This window comes from Strongylocentrotus purpuratus, unplaced genomic scaffold, assembly GCF_000002235.5.
Source record: "Strongylocentrotus purpuratus isolate Spur 01 unplaced genomic scaffold, Spur_5.0 spur5_scaffold_1, whole genome shotgun sequence".
NCBI lineage: Eukaryota > Metazoa > Echinodermata > Echinoidea > Camarodonta > Strongylocentrotidae > Strongylocentrotus > Strongylocentrotus purpuratus.
In genome coordinates, this window is record NW_022145594.1 from 39,426,076 (window position 1) to 39,439,751 (window position 13,676).

Sequence of the window (13,676 nt, forward strand, 5' to 3'; positions counted from 1 at the left end):
GCAGTTGTCATATATGCATAATATGGTTTAAATATTTGCATGCGGGGGAATACCACTTTGACTTGAATGCAGCCATCTTGCCATCTTGCACGTTACAGGATATTGGCTGGTTTTCGGCATGATAATATCAGTTTACACATGTGTACATGGTAAATTTCCTATTAGAGAATCAAACTTCATTCCAAATGATGGCAGTTCAAAATCAACCTTGGTTGTAGTTCTTTTGTGTTATGGCCATTTCCAAAATATGTTGTCTTGTATGTTATTGATTTAAAGATTTTGATTTGTGAGATGATTTCACTGAGCTCATATACCTACCAAATCATCAGGCAAAATGTTGCTGTCAATAGGAAATGTCCATTGCTCTATTATATTTCCAGACACTTTCTAACCCCTGGACTAAAAAGATACTACACTCAAACCTGTTGTAGTGGCTACCTCTCTATAAAGGCCAAGTGTTTTGCCCCCCTAGAGAAAGAAATGTGTGTTGTAGAACCTGTCTAGAAATGCCACCTGTCTACAGTGGCCTCTTTTTTCTGTTTCCCTTGGGTGGCCTTCATAGCTAGGTTTGACTGTACAAATCACAGAACAAATGGCTCATGAATAAATGATGGTGATTGCCAATTTAAAATCTCTCTCTCTGGGGGGGGGGGGGGGGGGGGGGGGGGGGGCATCACAGGCGCGTCACAGGGGTGAATTTTTATCTTTCTTGATGACCATAAATACTTTATTTGCACATTAGCCTCAAAATGTTGTACCTTTTAGCTATATTGTAAGGGAATCTGATCCCAATAAACTTTCATTCTTGTTATAATCATAATAATGAACGTTATTTGTATAGCGCATATCACTAACACAAAGAAAGTCCCTATGTGCTTAGGAAATAGAGATAGGTCGGAATAGAAATGAACATTTATAATAATAATAATAATAAAAACGTTACTTATAAAGCGCTTACCACCGAAGTCTCTAAGCGCTATTATGCCTGATACATGAAAATAATTAATTACAAACAACATTAATGATATGCAATTCCTATATAGCTGACATGTAATAGCCTTTCGTGGACATTCAGGTAATACAAATTTTAAAATGAAAATTGCATAAAAATTAAATTAAATATTATCTGATGGTGATGTAGGAAGGAGCTTGGTAAGAGCATCAACGCGGACGAAGCGGCGGCGCTCGGGGCAGTCTACCACGCGGCCCATCTTAGCAAGGGATTCAAGGTTAAGAAGTTCCTCATCAAGGATGCCAACGTCTTTCCCATTCAGGTAAGATCAATGTTACCAATTGCTGGCATTTTACTAGACAAAGTACAAGTAAGTTTTTGAGAAAGCAACCAATTTGATAAACAGCAGAAATAGATGAGTTTGCAAATTACTGGTCAACCTACTTGTTCAAGCTTTCAAACTAATAAAGCAGGGCTTAAATTAATCCCTTTGATTGGCCTCAATGCCCCTCTCATTGGCCGTGTAGATTTTTTGTGCCCTTTCCAATCCTTCCTATTTGTGCTGTAATATAGGAATGTGCCCTATAGAAAAGTGGGCTTGCCCTAAAAAGATTAAAATTTAAGGCCTGTAACGTATTACTAAATCTCCATATTTTCAAAAAGCAGTCAACTTAAACATGAATGAACAAATTTAAAATGGTTTCAGCCGTCAAAAGATCAAACAGTTGGTTCAGAAGTTGATGTCAATTTTATTATGTATATGGAGCATTGAACATTAATCATATTTATATCAACAACTGTACACTCATGAGATAGAAACAAATTTAAATAGCATATAAGAAAAACATTGCTATGTATTGGATGGAGAGAGGTTTCATTCATGTTGTCAATGTGGGATAAGAAAATTCCCAATATTCCTCTTTACTTTGATTAAAGGGATTGGGTAGCTTTGTCTCAGATTCTGAAACAAAATCCTGGACCCTGTTTCACAAAACTTGATATCAATAACAAGTTACAAGCTACTGTTATAAGCTACTGAAATCATGGTATCTGATTGGCTGAGAGCAAATTTGTCATAAAAATTTAGCATTTGTTATAGATAAAAAGTTTTATGAAACGGGCCCCTGGATTAAGCTCATGCTGCAATGATAGTTATAAACCTTTAGGTCAATCAGGAACCCCATGACTTTTACAAGCCAATCGCCTGTCTGATTATCAAGATATTTATGATTGGAAATCAAAATCAAATTTTGCGTTTTCTTAACAGCTTTTATAACACTACAGTCTATTGGGGAAAACAAGTATGGTAAAACCAGCCACTCTAAGATTTTTACTTTTTTGAGGCACTTCTTGATCATTTTGAAGCGCAATTTTTTTAGGGCTTCAATATTACACGATATCGCAGACACTGGTAAGATGTAGGGCCATGCATCTCAGATTTAACATTGTTAAATGATGCCTTTAATGCAGGTGGAATTTGAGCGTGATCTTGTAGACGATGACGGTCGGGAGATCACCCGTAGCGTCACAAGAACGCTGTTTGGCATCGCCAATCCCTATCCACAGAAGAAGGTCATGACCTTTAACAGGCACTATGACGACTTTGCCATCAAGGTCAACTATGGTAACCTTGAAAGGGTCATGAGCGAGGATGACCTTGAGTGAGTGAAAATTTGAATCATTTTTTAATAGAATTTGAAAGCTTGAACCTGAGAAAAACTTTTGGGAGGCTTGAAATTTTGCTAGACACATGTATTCATGACATTTTTCTTTAAAGCCTTACACATCTTGTAAGAAAAAAAAGAATTTTACATTTTTCTTTTGTGATCTTTTATGATCACATGTCAGCCTCTAAATGAAGAGTTTAATTCCAAAAGGAGGTAAATCCATTTTTGTAACTTCAGAGAAAAAAAAAATTGTTTACCAGATTTTGTACAGACGTCTATATAAAAGTGATATTAGAAGGTGCATTTGTTCATAATTGCTCCCAAAATTTAGGTAAATAATTTTGTTGAAAGACGGGTACTGAAGTGAACAATGTTCTGACATCAACGACTCGGTGTTCATACTTCCATTTGATTACACACAGGGACCACTGGTTCCGGTAGGAAATGGGTTAAGTCATCATTATCCATTTTCTTTCAAGTTTCTATTGTCTTATGCATTATCGTGACCTCTTGACCTCTTGACCTCTTGTTTCAGTGCATTTGGAGTCCGTAAGTTGCTTGAGGTGAATCTTAAGTCATCCATTATCAAAATTATTTCAAGTTTCCACTATATATGCATTATCATGACCTCTCGCGACCTCTCGTGACCACTTGTGACCTCTTGTTTCAGTGCATTTGGAGTCCGCAAGCTGCTGGAGGTCAATCTGAAGGGAGTCAAGGAAGCGATCGAGAAGAACCCTGGGTCAGATAACAAAGGAATCAAAGCTCACTTCAGAATCGATGAGAGCGGCATCTTCCATTTAGATACGGTGAGATATCATCAGTGATTTTCTTTGAGGAGTTGCATATTGACAGTTGCACATGAAACATTTTATCTATTAGGCCCCCAAAAGATCGCCCGTTATTGCCTATTAAGTGTCAGCACCTCGGTTGGTCAGTCGGTCAATTTTTTTTTTCTTTTTTGTTATTGCTATTTTTCCCTCTTTGGGCTGATAGCAGTTTTGAATGCTTTAATACATATTTTTGTATTCATTAATTTTTTTTTTTAATCCTACAGTCAAACCTCTATAGAAAGACTGCCCTAGGAAGACACTCGAAGTGATCTTTATATACAAGTTTACTTGCACAAGTGTTTCAATAGGAAACATTGTTTGAAGGGGAACAAATACTTTTGTTATATGATATATAAATGCAATATACATATTCAGTTCAGTTCAGTTCAGTTTATTAATATCATCATTCGCAGCCTGGGCTGAATTGCATGACAATTTACAATTAAAAACATATCATATTTCTTTCACAATTGTTTCAAATAATACTAGTTAAAATACCATATAATTAACAAAGATAATGAATTGTCACTAATACTTAGTTCACTTTCTAGTGATAATTCACAATATTAGCATTAAGTATAAATCAATATATATATATTTATATATACAACAAAAATATTTCCATTAATAATATTATGTAATTTGGTTTTGCATCATTCAGTAGAGATTGGGTAAATAAGTTCTTGATAAGGTATTTTAGTATATATATTATATAATGTATTATATTTGTTCCGATTTCATATTTTTACAGGTGGAATCAGTGTTTGAAACTACCAAGAATGTAACTGAGACAACGGAAGAAGAGCAGTCCACATTAGCAAGTAAGGGATATATTTCATATAATAATATGTTATTCTTGTATAGCCCATATCACATTATGCAATTTTATCTCACTATTTTTAGGAAATTGTCACTCTGCAATTATTTCCTTGATTTGATTTGATTTGATTTGATTTATTTATTTCTGTTTGATTTTCTTTTTCTTTTGCATTTTTACAAATATATAACAAACAAATATTGCAAATTTATACGTGACAAAAGAATATATGTAGAATAAAGTAAGGCTGGGTGTAACTAATCGAGAACATCAAACAGGAGGGTTGACAAAATAAGCAAAGCTTGATAGTATGACTACCCTCAAAGGATAGTATTACATAATAATACAAATATGGAGGAACAAAATATTGTATACTGTATTGCATCTCCGAGAGGTAGAGTTAGAGTTAGAGTATTGGTTACCTGGCTTTTTAAATGTTGAAATTACCATGAGCTTTGGAAACATTGCTTCAACATTTCTGTTGTACAATTTATCTTCTAGAAGTAATATAACCTAGAATTTTTCTTTAACCCATTGTATGTTGTTCTAGATAATGTTTCAGAAAGTTTGTTTTCTGGAGGATTGATTACATGTAGCTGATCACTCATATTTATTGTTTGTCATTCTAGTTTCCCTGAAGAATTTGAATAACCATTAGCATGTCAAGGAAAATTTCTTTGGGCATTGTTCCTTACACAATATATCTTTAATATTGTGTATCTGGAACTTTGTCGTCTGAATGTTTGTGGGTATAGGTAATGACACATATGTATCTCATATGAGATATAAAGCACCATCATCCCCTTCAAAAACATAACTTATTAATAATTAAGTTTAAATATAGATAGATTTAAATTTAGACAGATGTTTACTCAAATGTAGTTGATAACCCATATTTAAGCAGGAGAGTTATCTGTCACTACGTCACAGTCCACTGACAAAATCAGAGATTGGCGTAGCTGTAGTGATCTTATATTTCAAACATTCATAACTTTGTTATCATTGGTTTGATTCGTTTCAAACTTTCGCCATTATGATTCTCTGATATTTCTGCCTTCAATCAAATGAACTAACATGTATTGCAAGGGTTTTTTGTTTTCATAGATTTTTATTCTCTTCTCTCATAAAGAAATTTCACATACCGATAATTTATAACATTTTATACAAAATTATAATCTTCAACTTTGCAAGTGAACTTTAACATTTACCTATTAGGTTACAAATAAATGTTCATATAAAATATATTTGCAGATGAAGTTTCACATTTACAGAAGAAAAATATTCACTTAAACAAAATTATAGTTTCACATTTTAAACAAATCACACATAATTTTTTTACAATTTCCTCGTCCAGCTTGCATATAGATTTCCAATTATTTCTTGTCTTTTTCACAATAACTTTTCAAAATTTCCTTCAAAGAGAAAAAGTAGTCATGATAAAAAGAAAGAAAAAGATATATGATAAAAGAAGAAAAACGGTTGGATTGCCCTTCAATGTTTTCATTCTTATTTCTTTGAAGAGTTGGGAAGCACCATCAGTCGTTTTTTCTCCGGTGGTTCTAACACCGATGAAGACGATGATACTCAGACAGAGACGGAGGAAAATGGGGAAGAAGAAGGAGAAGGAGAGGCAGAAGCAGAACAGGTAAAGATCTTTAGGATATTGAGAGGTCAGCGACACAGAGACGTAACTCCATTTTGGCCATTTTAAGTGCTTTTTGTGTCACTGAGCACTTGGGCCTAAGGAGTTAAGTCTGTTTCACTAGTCATTGACTTCAATGGGGTGTTGGGTGGAGTTAAGTCTTTGGGTTTCCTGGAAAGCCCACCTTTTTCTGAACATTTTGATATCAAATACTCATTCTGGCAAAATATGGAGTTACGTCTTTGTGTCACTGAACCCTCTATATTGTGTTCGTATTTGGTCAATTCGATTTTACATCATACAGTGAAACCTGTCTATAAAGACCACTCGAGGGAGACAAGAAAATAGTCTTGATAGGCAGGTGGTTTCTGTCTACAGGTTGCTTTATTACATGTTTCAATGAGAAACCGTTTCATGAGAAACAAACAAAACTGGTCTTTATATGCAGGTGGTCTTTCTATACAGGTGGTCACTAAAGCAGATTTGACTGCACATACCGGTACCATCTTCCTGTCATTCCCTCCCTCATGTTTGGTTTCTTTACTTTTATATTTTGTTGGTCTGATACTTTTGTCTTGTAATATCTGTTCTTTCTTTATTACTCATCAGTTTTATTCTGGAACTGTTGTTTTACCTTTCCTCCATTTTGAATCTCCCTGCCCCCCCCCCCCCCACGTGTGCACTTTTTCACAATATAATGCTCCTCCTCTTGTTTCCGTTCCATGTATTTGGTCTCTGCTCACAGTCACTCTCCTTCACTCTAACTTGTATAGACACACTCACACTCGCCATTCTTTCCTCCTCTCTCACACAAAGGATTTGTCATTTATTTCCTTTTTTCCCCAATTTCGTACCACAGGAAGAGAAGACTGATGACACTCCACCGGAGGGGGAGAAGGAAGAAGATGGAACAGCCCCAGAGCAGCAGGAGGAAAATGGCGAGCAACCAGCTGGGGAAGAGACTACTGATAAAGCTCCACAGGATCAGGAAGCTGCAGATGCTGAAGGGAAGGAAGGGAAAGAGGAGAAGGAGGAGGAGACAGAGAAGGAGACCGAGGAGGAGGGGGAAAAGTCAGATGCAGAAACAGAGAAGGTAAGAAATTCATAATGAGTTAATTTCAATCAGATTGAAATCTGCTTTGATCCACATATAAAACAACTTTGAATCTGATCAATCTAAAAATTGATTTGGATGTGAATAAACTTTAAATATTCATGATGGTTTTTGCAATTTGATGAATATTTTTCATAAAACCTGAATGCAAAAGAGAAGACTTTATTGTTAAGTGTCCGGACACCAAATCCCCCCCCCCCCCCATCATTTATCAAGTTTGATTTGGATGTAAATGAGATTTAAACTGATCATTTGCAAAATTTAAATCACATTCATATCATTTCTATATTACACATAAATTACCTGTAACATGTAAATCACATAAATGACATAATTAACATAGGTCATATTTAACTCTCTTATAAATGACATGTAAAGGCAGGTACTGTGGTACACGTATATATTAAATCTAAATCACATGCAAATCAGATTTGTATATCGGAATTTGTTATAGCAGTAACCTTTGAAGAGAGAGATGTAGGATTTGATAACCAATCATAATAGACCCTTTGCATAAGCCAATCATCATTCATTACATACACATAATTCCTCAGATACAAATATCTACCCATCTCTAATCACATTTGACTGTTTATGATATCTCCTGGGCCCCGTCGAATAAAGAGTTAAGATTGATCCAAATCAATTATTCTCCAATCAATCGCAAGTTTACAGTCTCCTATCTCTTTAATGTACATAGTTGCAATTGATATCAACTCTTTTTAAGACAGGGCCCTGTTGTGATAGAGATTGATGAAGTGATATCTACATCTTTGCATCTTTGAACCTTTGAACCAACTATTCCATGAATCAACAAATCCGTCCATTCAGTGAAGAATTTTTTTTAAATCAAACCCACTCTATATTTCATCAATAGAAAATAGAGGAAGGAGAGATAGTGATTGTCATAGGGATTGATGAAGTGATATCCACATCTTTGGAACTTTAAAGACTATTCCATAAATCATCAAATCCGTCCATTCAGCGAAGAAAAAAAATTTAATCAAACCCACTCTATATTTCATCGATAGAAAACAGAGGAGGGAGAGAAGGAAAGCTCTGAAGATGAAGGAGAGAAGAAGAGCTCGGAAGATGAAGGAGAGAAGAAGGAAGAAGAGTCAAAGGATGAAGCACCAAAGGAAGAGGAGAAGACGGAGACCAAGCCCAAGATTGTGACCAAGAAAGAGAACATCACGGTGGAGATCCAGGTCCTAGATCTCAACGAGCCCACCAAAGCCAGCAAGAAGGCCTCACGGAACAAGTCAGTACTCCTTCTTCTTTCTCTTTGACAGCCATTGCTGCTCATTCCCATTCCTGCCAACCCTTCCAAATAATCCAGAATATCAGATTTTCTGGATTTTTTAAATCTATAATTCAGAGTTTTCAGATTTTTCAAAATCTAGAATTTTTGTTTTGTTTTGTTGTTGCTTAAGCCAAACTAAGCTTGTTTTATCATGTGCTGCGATTTGAGAGTTCACGTATTGCGTGCGTTGAATGGCTGCATGATCGAGCAGCGAATTCGTACATTCGCTCTTTTGCACAGATTTACCAAGTATTGCCAGTTACACTGCCGCGGCATGTGCGAACGCCTGTTAAGGGTACAGATTTCTTTTTTCAAAGGCATACCGTGCTAGAAATTCCTAATTCTTATTTTCAAATGTTGGCAGGTATGCATACCTAGTGCATGCCATACTGTCCGATTGCGACTGCATAGCTCATGTTCAAAGAAAGCTTATTTGCATTTGGGATTGAAGTTGAAGAGATATAACTTTCCTGTTTGGATGTTCTGAATGATAGGAATACTGATGTGAAATTTGGATGCATTGTCAGCTTTCCAGTCAGGCTGAGGGTCAAAGTGGATTCAAATTGTAGGCAATCTCACAATAGGTCTGAACTTGTTTTTTTGTTTTTTTTGTTGAAATAAATCTTTATTCAGATAAAATCATGGATAACAACGTAATACATAAATATTCATAACAAAGCACTTAATCACATGTCTAAATGAGGTCAAATTAAATTATATCTCTATTTACTTGATAGCAGATTTTAAATTAGTAATTGTCTTCTTCCACTTAATAATATTCAAATTCGTTGTCTTAGTTTTGTTTTCCTCTACTTCTATTTTGTATTTCAACATAAACAAAACATATTTGCTTATTATTCTCGTTACTACATTTTTATTAAATTGATTTCCTACACTCGGTTTATAGATTGCAAATAAAGCATAATGAAGTATTAAATCAATATCTGTAACATTTTCTTTTGCGTCATGAAAACCATATACAACACAAATGGGTGAGAATTTGAAATCTTTACAGAAGGAGTTACATAATAATATTTCAATAACGTTCCAAAATCGGTAAATATTTTCGCATTCAAAAAATACATGTATAATAGTATAATATATAATAGGTCTGAACTTGTTGAATTCCCACCAAACTCTATTTTTGGTAAGAAAACATTCCAGCCAAGGGTTGCTGTTTTGAATACTGCCCATTTTGGTTTATACATGTAGCATACATGCCAACTGTTCAGATTAAAGAGGAACATTCCTCTTTTTGGGAGAAGATAATTATCATTTTAATGCAGGTGTTCCTCTTCCTGTACAAATTTGTCTGTAGTATTGAATAGGAGAGTTAGGATTGTTCCTCTTTTTTTTTAAAAATAGCATAATTTGTACAGATTTCTGATTTTCAAATGTTGGCATGTATGATGTAGCCCACTTTTTGCCTAATTTCCAACTTTTGCAGTCTGAAGCAATTTAGGAAGGAAGAAGAGGAACATATCGAGAGTAAGAGAGAGAGAGAGAGTGAGCAGGCCCTCATTAATTTGGAATCCTTCATTTATTGACACCCATGATAAGCTTATTATATTCTTACTGCTCAAATGTTTCAAGGCTTATTTTGATTTATAGCCTGTTTTATTAACTACTTTCTTTTTCTTTCTTTTTTGTTGTTGAATTTATTGATGAGTCTCGGTATATCTGGTATCCCGGATAACAATCATACACAATCAATTGAAATAACATCATAGCATTCTTACATATTTCAAATAAAACACTTTTTTTTTTATTGAATAACAGTGTTTTCAAAAATGCATAGCTTTTTTGTTTTCCAATACTTTTTTATCTTTAATCGGTCATGGATTAATCTTTTGAATATACAAAGAATAGAGACTTCATGAAACATAAGTTTGCAATTTTCTGCTTGCATAAATGTTAGATAAACTGTGTATTTTGCATACTGGTATAAGATAAGAAGTACTTTCAACGTTTGTCCATCTTTGCAGATTGAAGCAACTTAGGAAGAAGGAGGAGGAGCGCTATGAGAGAGAGCAGGCCCTTAATAATTTGGAATCCTTCATCTTTGGCGCCCAAGATAAGCTTTATGACGAGGATTACGAGAAGTGCTCAACAGAAGAGAGCAGAGAAGAGATGAGAGCTACACTCAGCGAGGCGTCTGATTGGCTATATGATCAAGAGCCCGATGTTCCGGTCCAGGTACGTAGATTAACATTCAAGATACTCTTAAAGCAGGACTGCACTACTTGTATCTACTTGCGCCCTCTATACAGCCTTAGCTGTACCCGTTGATCCCCCATGGTCCCCTTTTTCTTATGTTAATTGAGAGCTGAGTTGATGAGATAACCACCTGCCAGTGACCATGCAGGGTGGTCTAATCCCTCCAGGTCAAACTAGTGCACATAGGCTTTAAGTGACGTTCACACATATTTTAAAATCAACCCCTCCCCAATAACAAACATACCTGATAGAAGAAAAAATATAATTCGTAATAAATGTAACTATCCATCATTGTAAGCATCTACAACGTAAATGGAAATTTATCAGTGTTTTACGGTGCTTGAAATGAATTACAAAGAATCAAAAGCCAAGTAAGCATATTTAATCACCACAACATTGTTAAACAACTATTTTCCATGATTGATTAACAATCATTCACAAAGTTATTGCATGGCAATCTTTAGATTTGTTATGACATGACCCTGATTTAATTTTTTTCTCATGGTCAATTCTAGCGAAACAGGAAATGATTTTGAATGATTATGCATACACATATCATGTCATTTATGAGTCAGTTGTAATAATTGTTTATTGTTATTATTAATGACTTCCAATTCCTGTAGCTGATGTTCTGTAGTTAACTTGGACTTTGTAGTCTTTTCATGGGGATAATGCTAAATGCCAATTACCGGTAAAACCATCAGTGTAAATTAATGAAATGCAGTCTATTTGAAAGAAATGAGATGGGCATTATAGTGCAAAGAAAGTTCAATAGTGCATCTACATTGTGTGCTTGAAAATCATGACATTAGTATCTGCATTTATCTTCCTGACTTTAAGTCTCATCTTCACCTCTCAGAAATATCAGTGATGAATTAAATTTAATAGGGCATTGCAAGAAATTTGCAAGTTGCAAAATTTGCAAATGATAGAAAGTTTAATGGAGGGTTGCAAGAAAGTTGAGATTGATTGCAAGTTGGGATTTGCAACTGATATTTGCAATCGATTGCAACTCAACTTTCTTGCAACGCCCAACTAGGATTTTGTTAGGATTAAAGTTTTTAACATTAAATTAAATTAACTTAACTAGATCTAGCTTTTATTCTCCCCCCCCCCTCTTTCTCTCTCTCTCTCTTTCTCGCTTTCTTACTATAAACGGGGGGCATTGCAAGAAAGATGATTTGCGATCAATTGCAAACTTGCAATTATTTGCATGATTTACGCTTGATATTAGGGATTTGCAATTGACTGCAACTTTCTTGCAACACCCCATAAGTGTCACTAATTTGTAAATGTATATTTAGCTTTGTGCACGGGTCTTTGGGAACATCGATTTCCAAGTCATAGTAGGGCTATCTTGTCCAAATAAAATCAAAGGAAATCATAGCCAATTTTATTTGACCGCTGCAACAATTGTTCTCTTTCAAATGTAGGCATACAAAGACAAACTCAAGGCACTGAAGAAAATGCTTAAGAGCCTGGAATACCGGGTTGAACAGCTACGACTTCGACCCACCGCCATCAAGGCCGCCAAATCAGCCCTTAATGTCTCCTATCACTTCATGCTAGCCGCAAAGAACGTCACCGGCGAGGACTTACTCTACACGGAAACGGAATTCGGTCTTCTGGAGAAAGCCTACAATGACACTAATCTTTTTTTCACCACGAAAATGGAAGAGCAGAAAAGAACAGCCCTCACCGAGAAACCGGCTTGGGTCGTTTCAGAACTAGAAGAGAAGCTGATCAGTCTCGAGAGGGAGGTGAGGTACCTCGTCGGTAAGGCCAAGTCAACGCCAAAGCCGAAGAAGAAGAAGAAGGTGGATAAGAAGAAAAAGACGACAAATTCAACAGCGACGGATGAGGGGAACGCGGAGGGAGAGAAAGATGGGGAGAAAGAAGAAAAGGAAAAAGGTAAAAAGGAAATTTCAGCTCTTCTGTCTCTCATTTATTATGATTATATCAGAATGTGGAGTTAGTTTATTGGAGGTCATTTTAGGTGGGATGAAAATGAGGAGGATAAGGAACAAAGACGAAGCCCTATCCCAAGAACAACATTTGAATAGTGGAAAGATATGAAATAATTGTGTTTTGAAATGCAGGATCTGTTGGTTTTCAAACTTCTACTGCTGGCAGTAAACTATTGTGCCTAAAGTGATTAATAATAATAATAATAATATTTAAGAATTATATAGCGCTGGTACACAAATACAGTTTCTTAGCGCTTTACAAAACAAATGAAATAAAAAGTACGGTTAAACTAAATACATAATAAGGATCAACAAGAAACATGAAATGAACATTGTGCTTAATTTGGACGAATTACTTAACTAACAATGTATAACAATAACATGATAATGAAAAATGAAAATGTAAAATCAATAATTAAGTAACATTAATGAAACTGCAATAATTATGTACATTAGATAATAAATAAATTACAAGAAAGATAGGACATGTGGTTATAAATCAGGAAAGCGGGAAGATATGAAATAGCAAAGAGTCAGCAAATGTATGTGACATTTGTGATAGCCCTCCACCCCCCCCCCCCCTCCCCTTTCCAGATGTCGATGAACATAATCATCTTTTAATGCTCTTTCATTTATCCTCCCTTCCATCAGTTGTTATACCTCCCCCTGAGGAGGGAGAGGGCGCCACTGAGAATGCACAGGAGGAGGCTCCTGATACAGCAGAGGTGGAAGGGGGTGAGGAGCAGGCACAGGAAGAGCCAACTGAACCCACACCCACTGGGGAGGAGGAGCAAACACCAGAAGAGCCTACTGAACCCACACCCACTGGGGAGGAAGAGGAAACACCAGAAGAGCCTTTACAATTAGAAGCACCAGTGGAAGGTGGGTTGAATGTGGGAAATTCTGAATTTTTCGAAAGATAACTTTGAAGAAGACTTTGAAATAAGATTATAGCGACATAGAATCCCTTTCATAATTAAGAGCAACATATGTTTTAGTGATTTGTACAACAAAGGGAATGTTATTTTTAAAGGCATCGCTTAACAATGTTTAACCTGAGGTGCATCGCCCTTCGTGTTATCAGTGTCTGTCATATGGTGTAATATTCAAGCCCTAAAAAAATTGCGCTTCCAAATGATCATGAAGTGCCTTTAAAAAACTAAA

General features: G+C 35.6%; 1 protein-coding gene across 1 annotated transcript in view; it reads left to right on the top strand.

Annotated features, from left to right (window-relative positions):
- Positions 1-13,676, top strand: part of LOC105441271 (hypoxia up-regulated protein 1-like) — a 29,856-nt gene that overhangs the window by 14,142 nt on the left and 2,038 nt on the right. The window contains exons 11-20 of the mRNA XM_030978787.1: positions 1,142-1,274; positions 2,423-2,613; positions 3,290-3,428; positions 4,204-4,273; positions 5,790-5,914; positions 6,771-7,004; positions 8,057-8,286; positions 10,314-10,524; positions 11,979-12,456; positions 13,164-13,394. Of these exons, the coding sequence (XP_030834647.1) occupies positions 1,142-1,274; positions 2,423-2,613; positions 3,290-3,428; positions 4,204-4,273; positions 5,790-5,914; positions 6,771-7,004; positions 8,057-8,286; positions 10,314-10,524; positions 11,979-12,456; positions 13,164-13,394 (2,042 nt within the window). The remainder of the gene's footprint in view (positions 1-1,141; positions 1,275-2,422; positions 2,614-3,289; positions 3,429-4,203; positions 4,274-5,789; positions 5,915-6,770; positions 7,005-8,056; positions 8,287-10,313; positions 10,525-11,978; positions 12,457-13,163; positions 13,395-13,676) is intronic.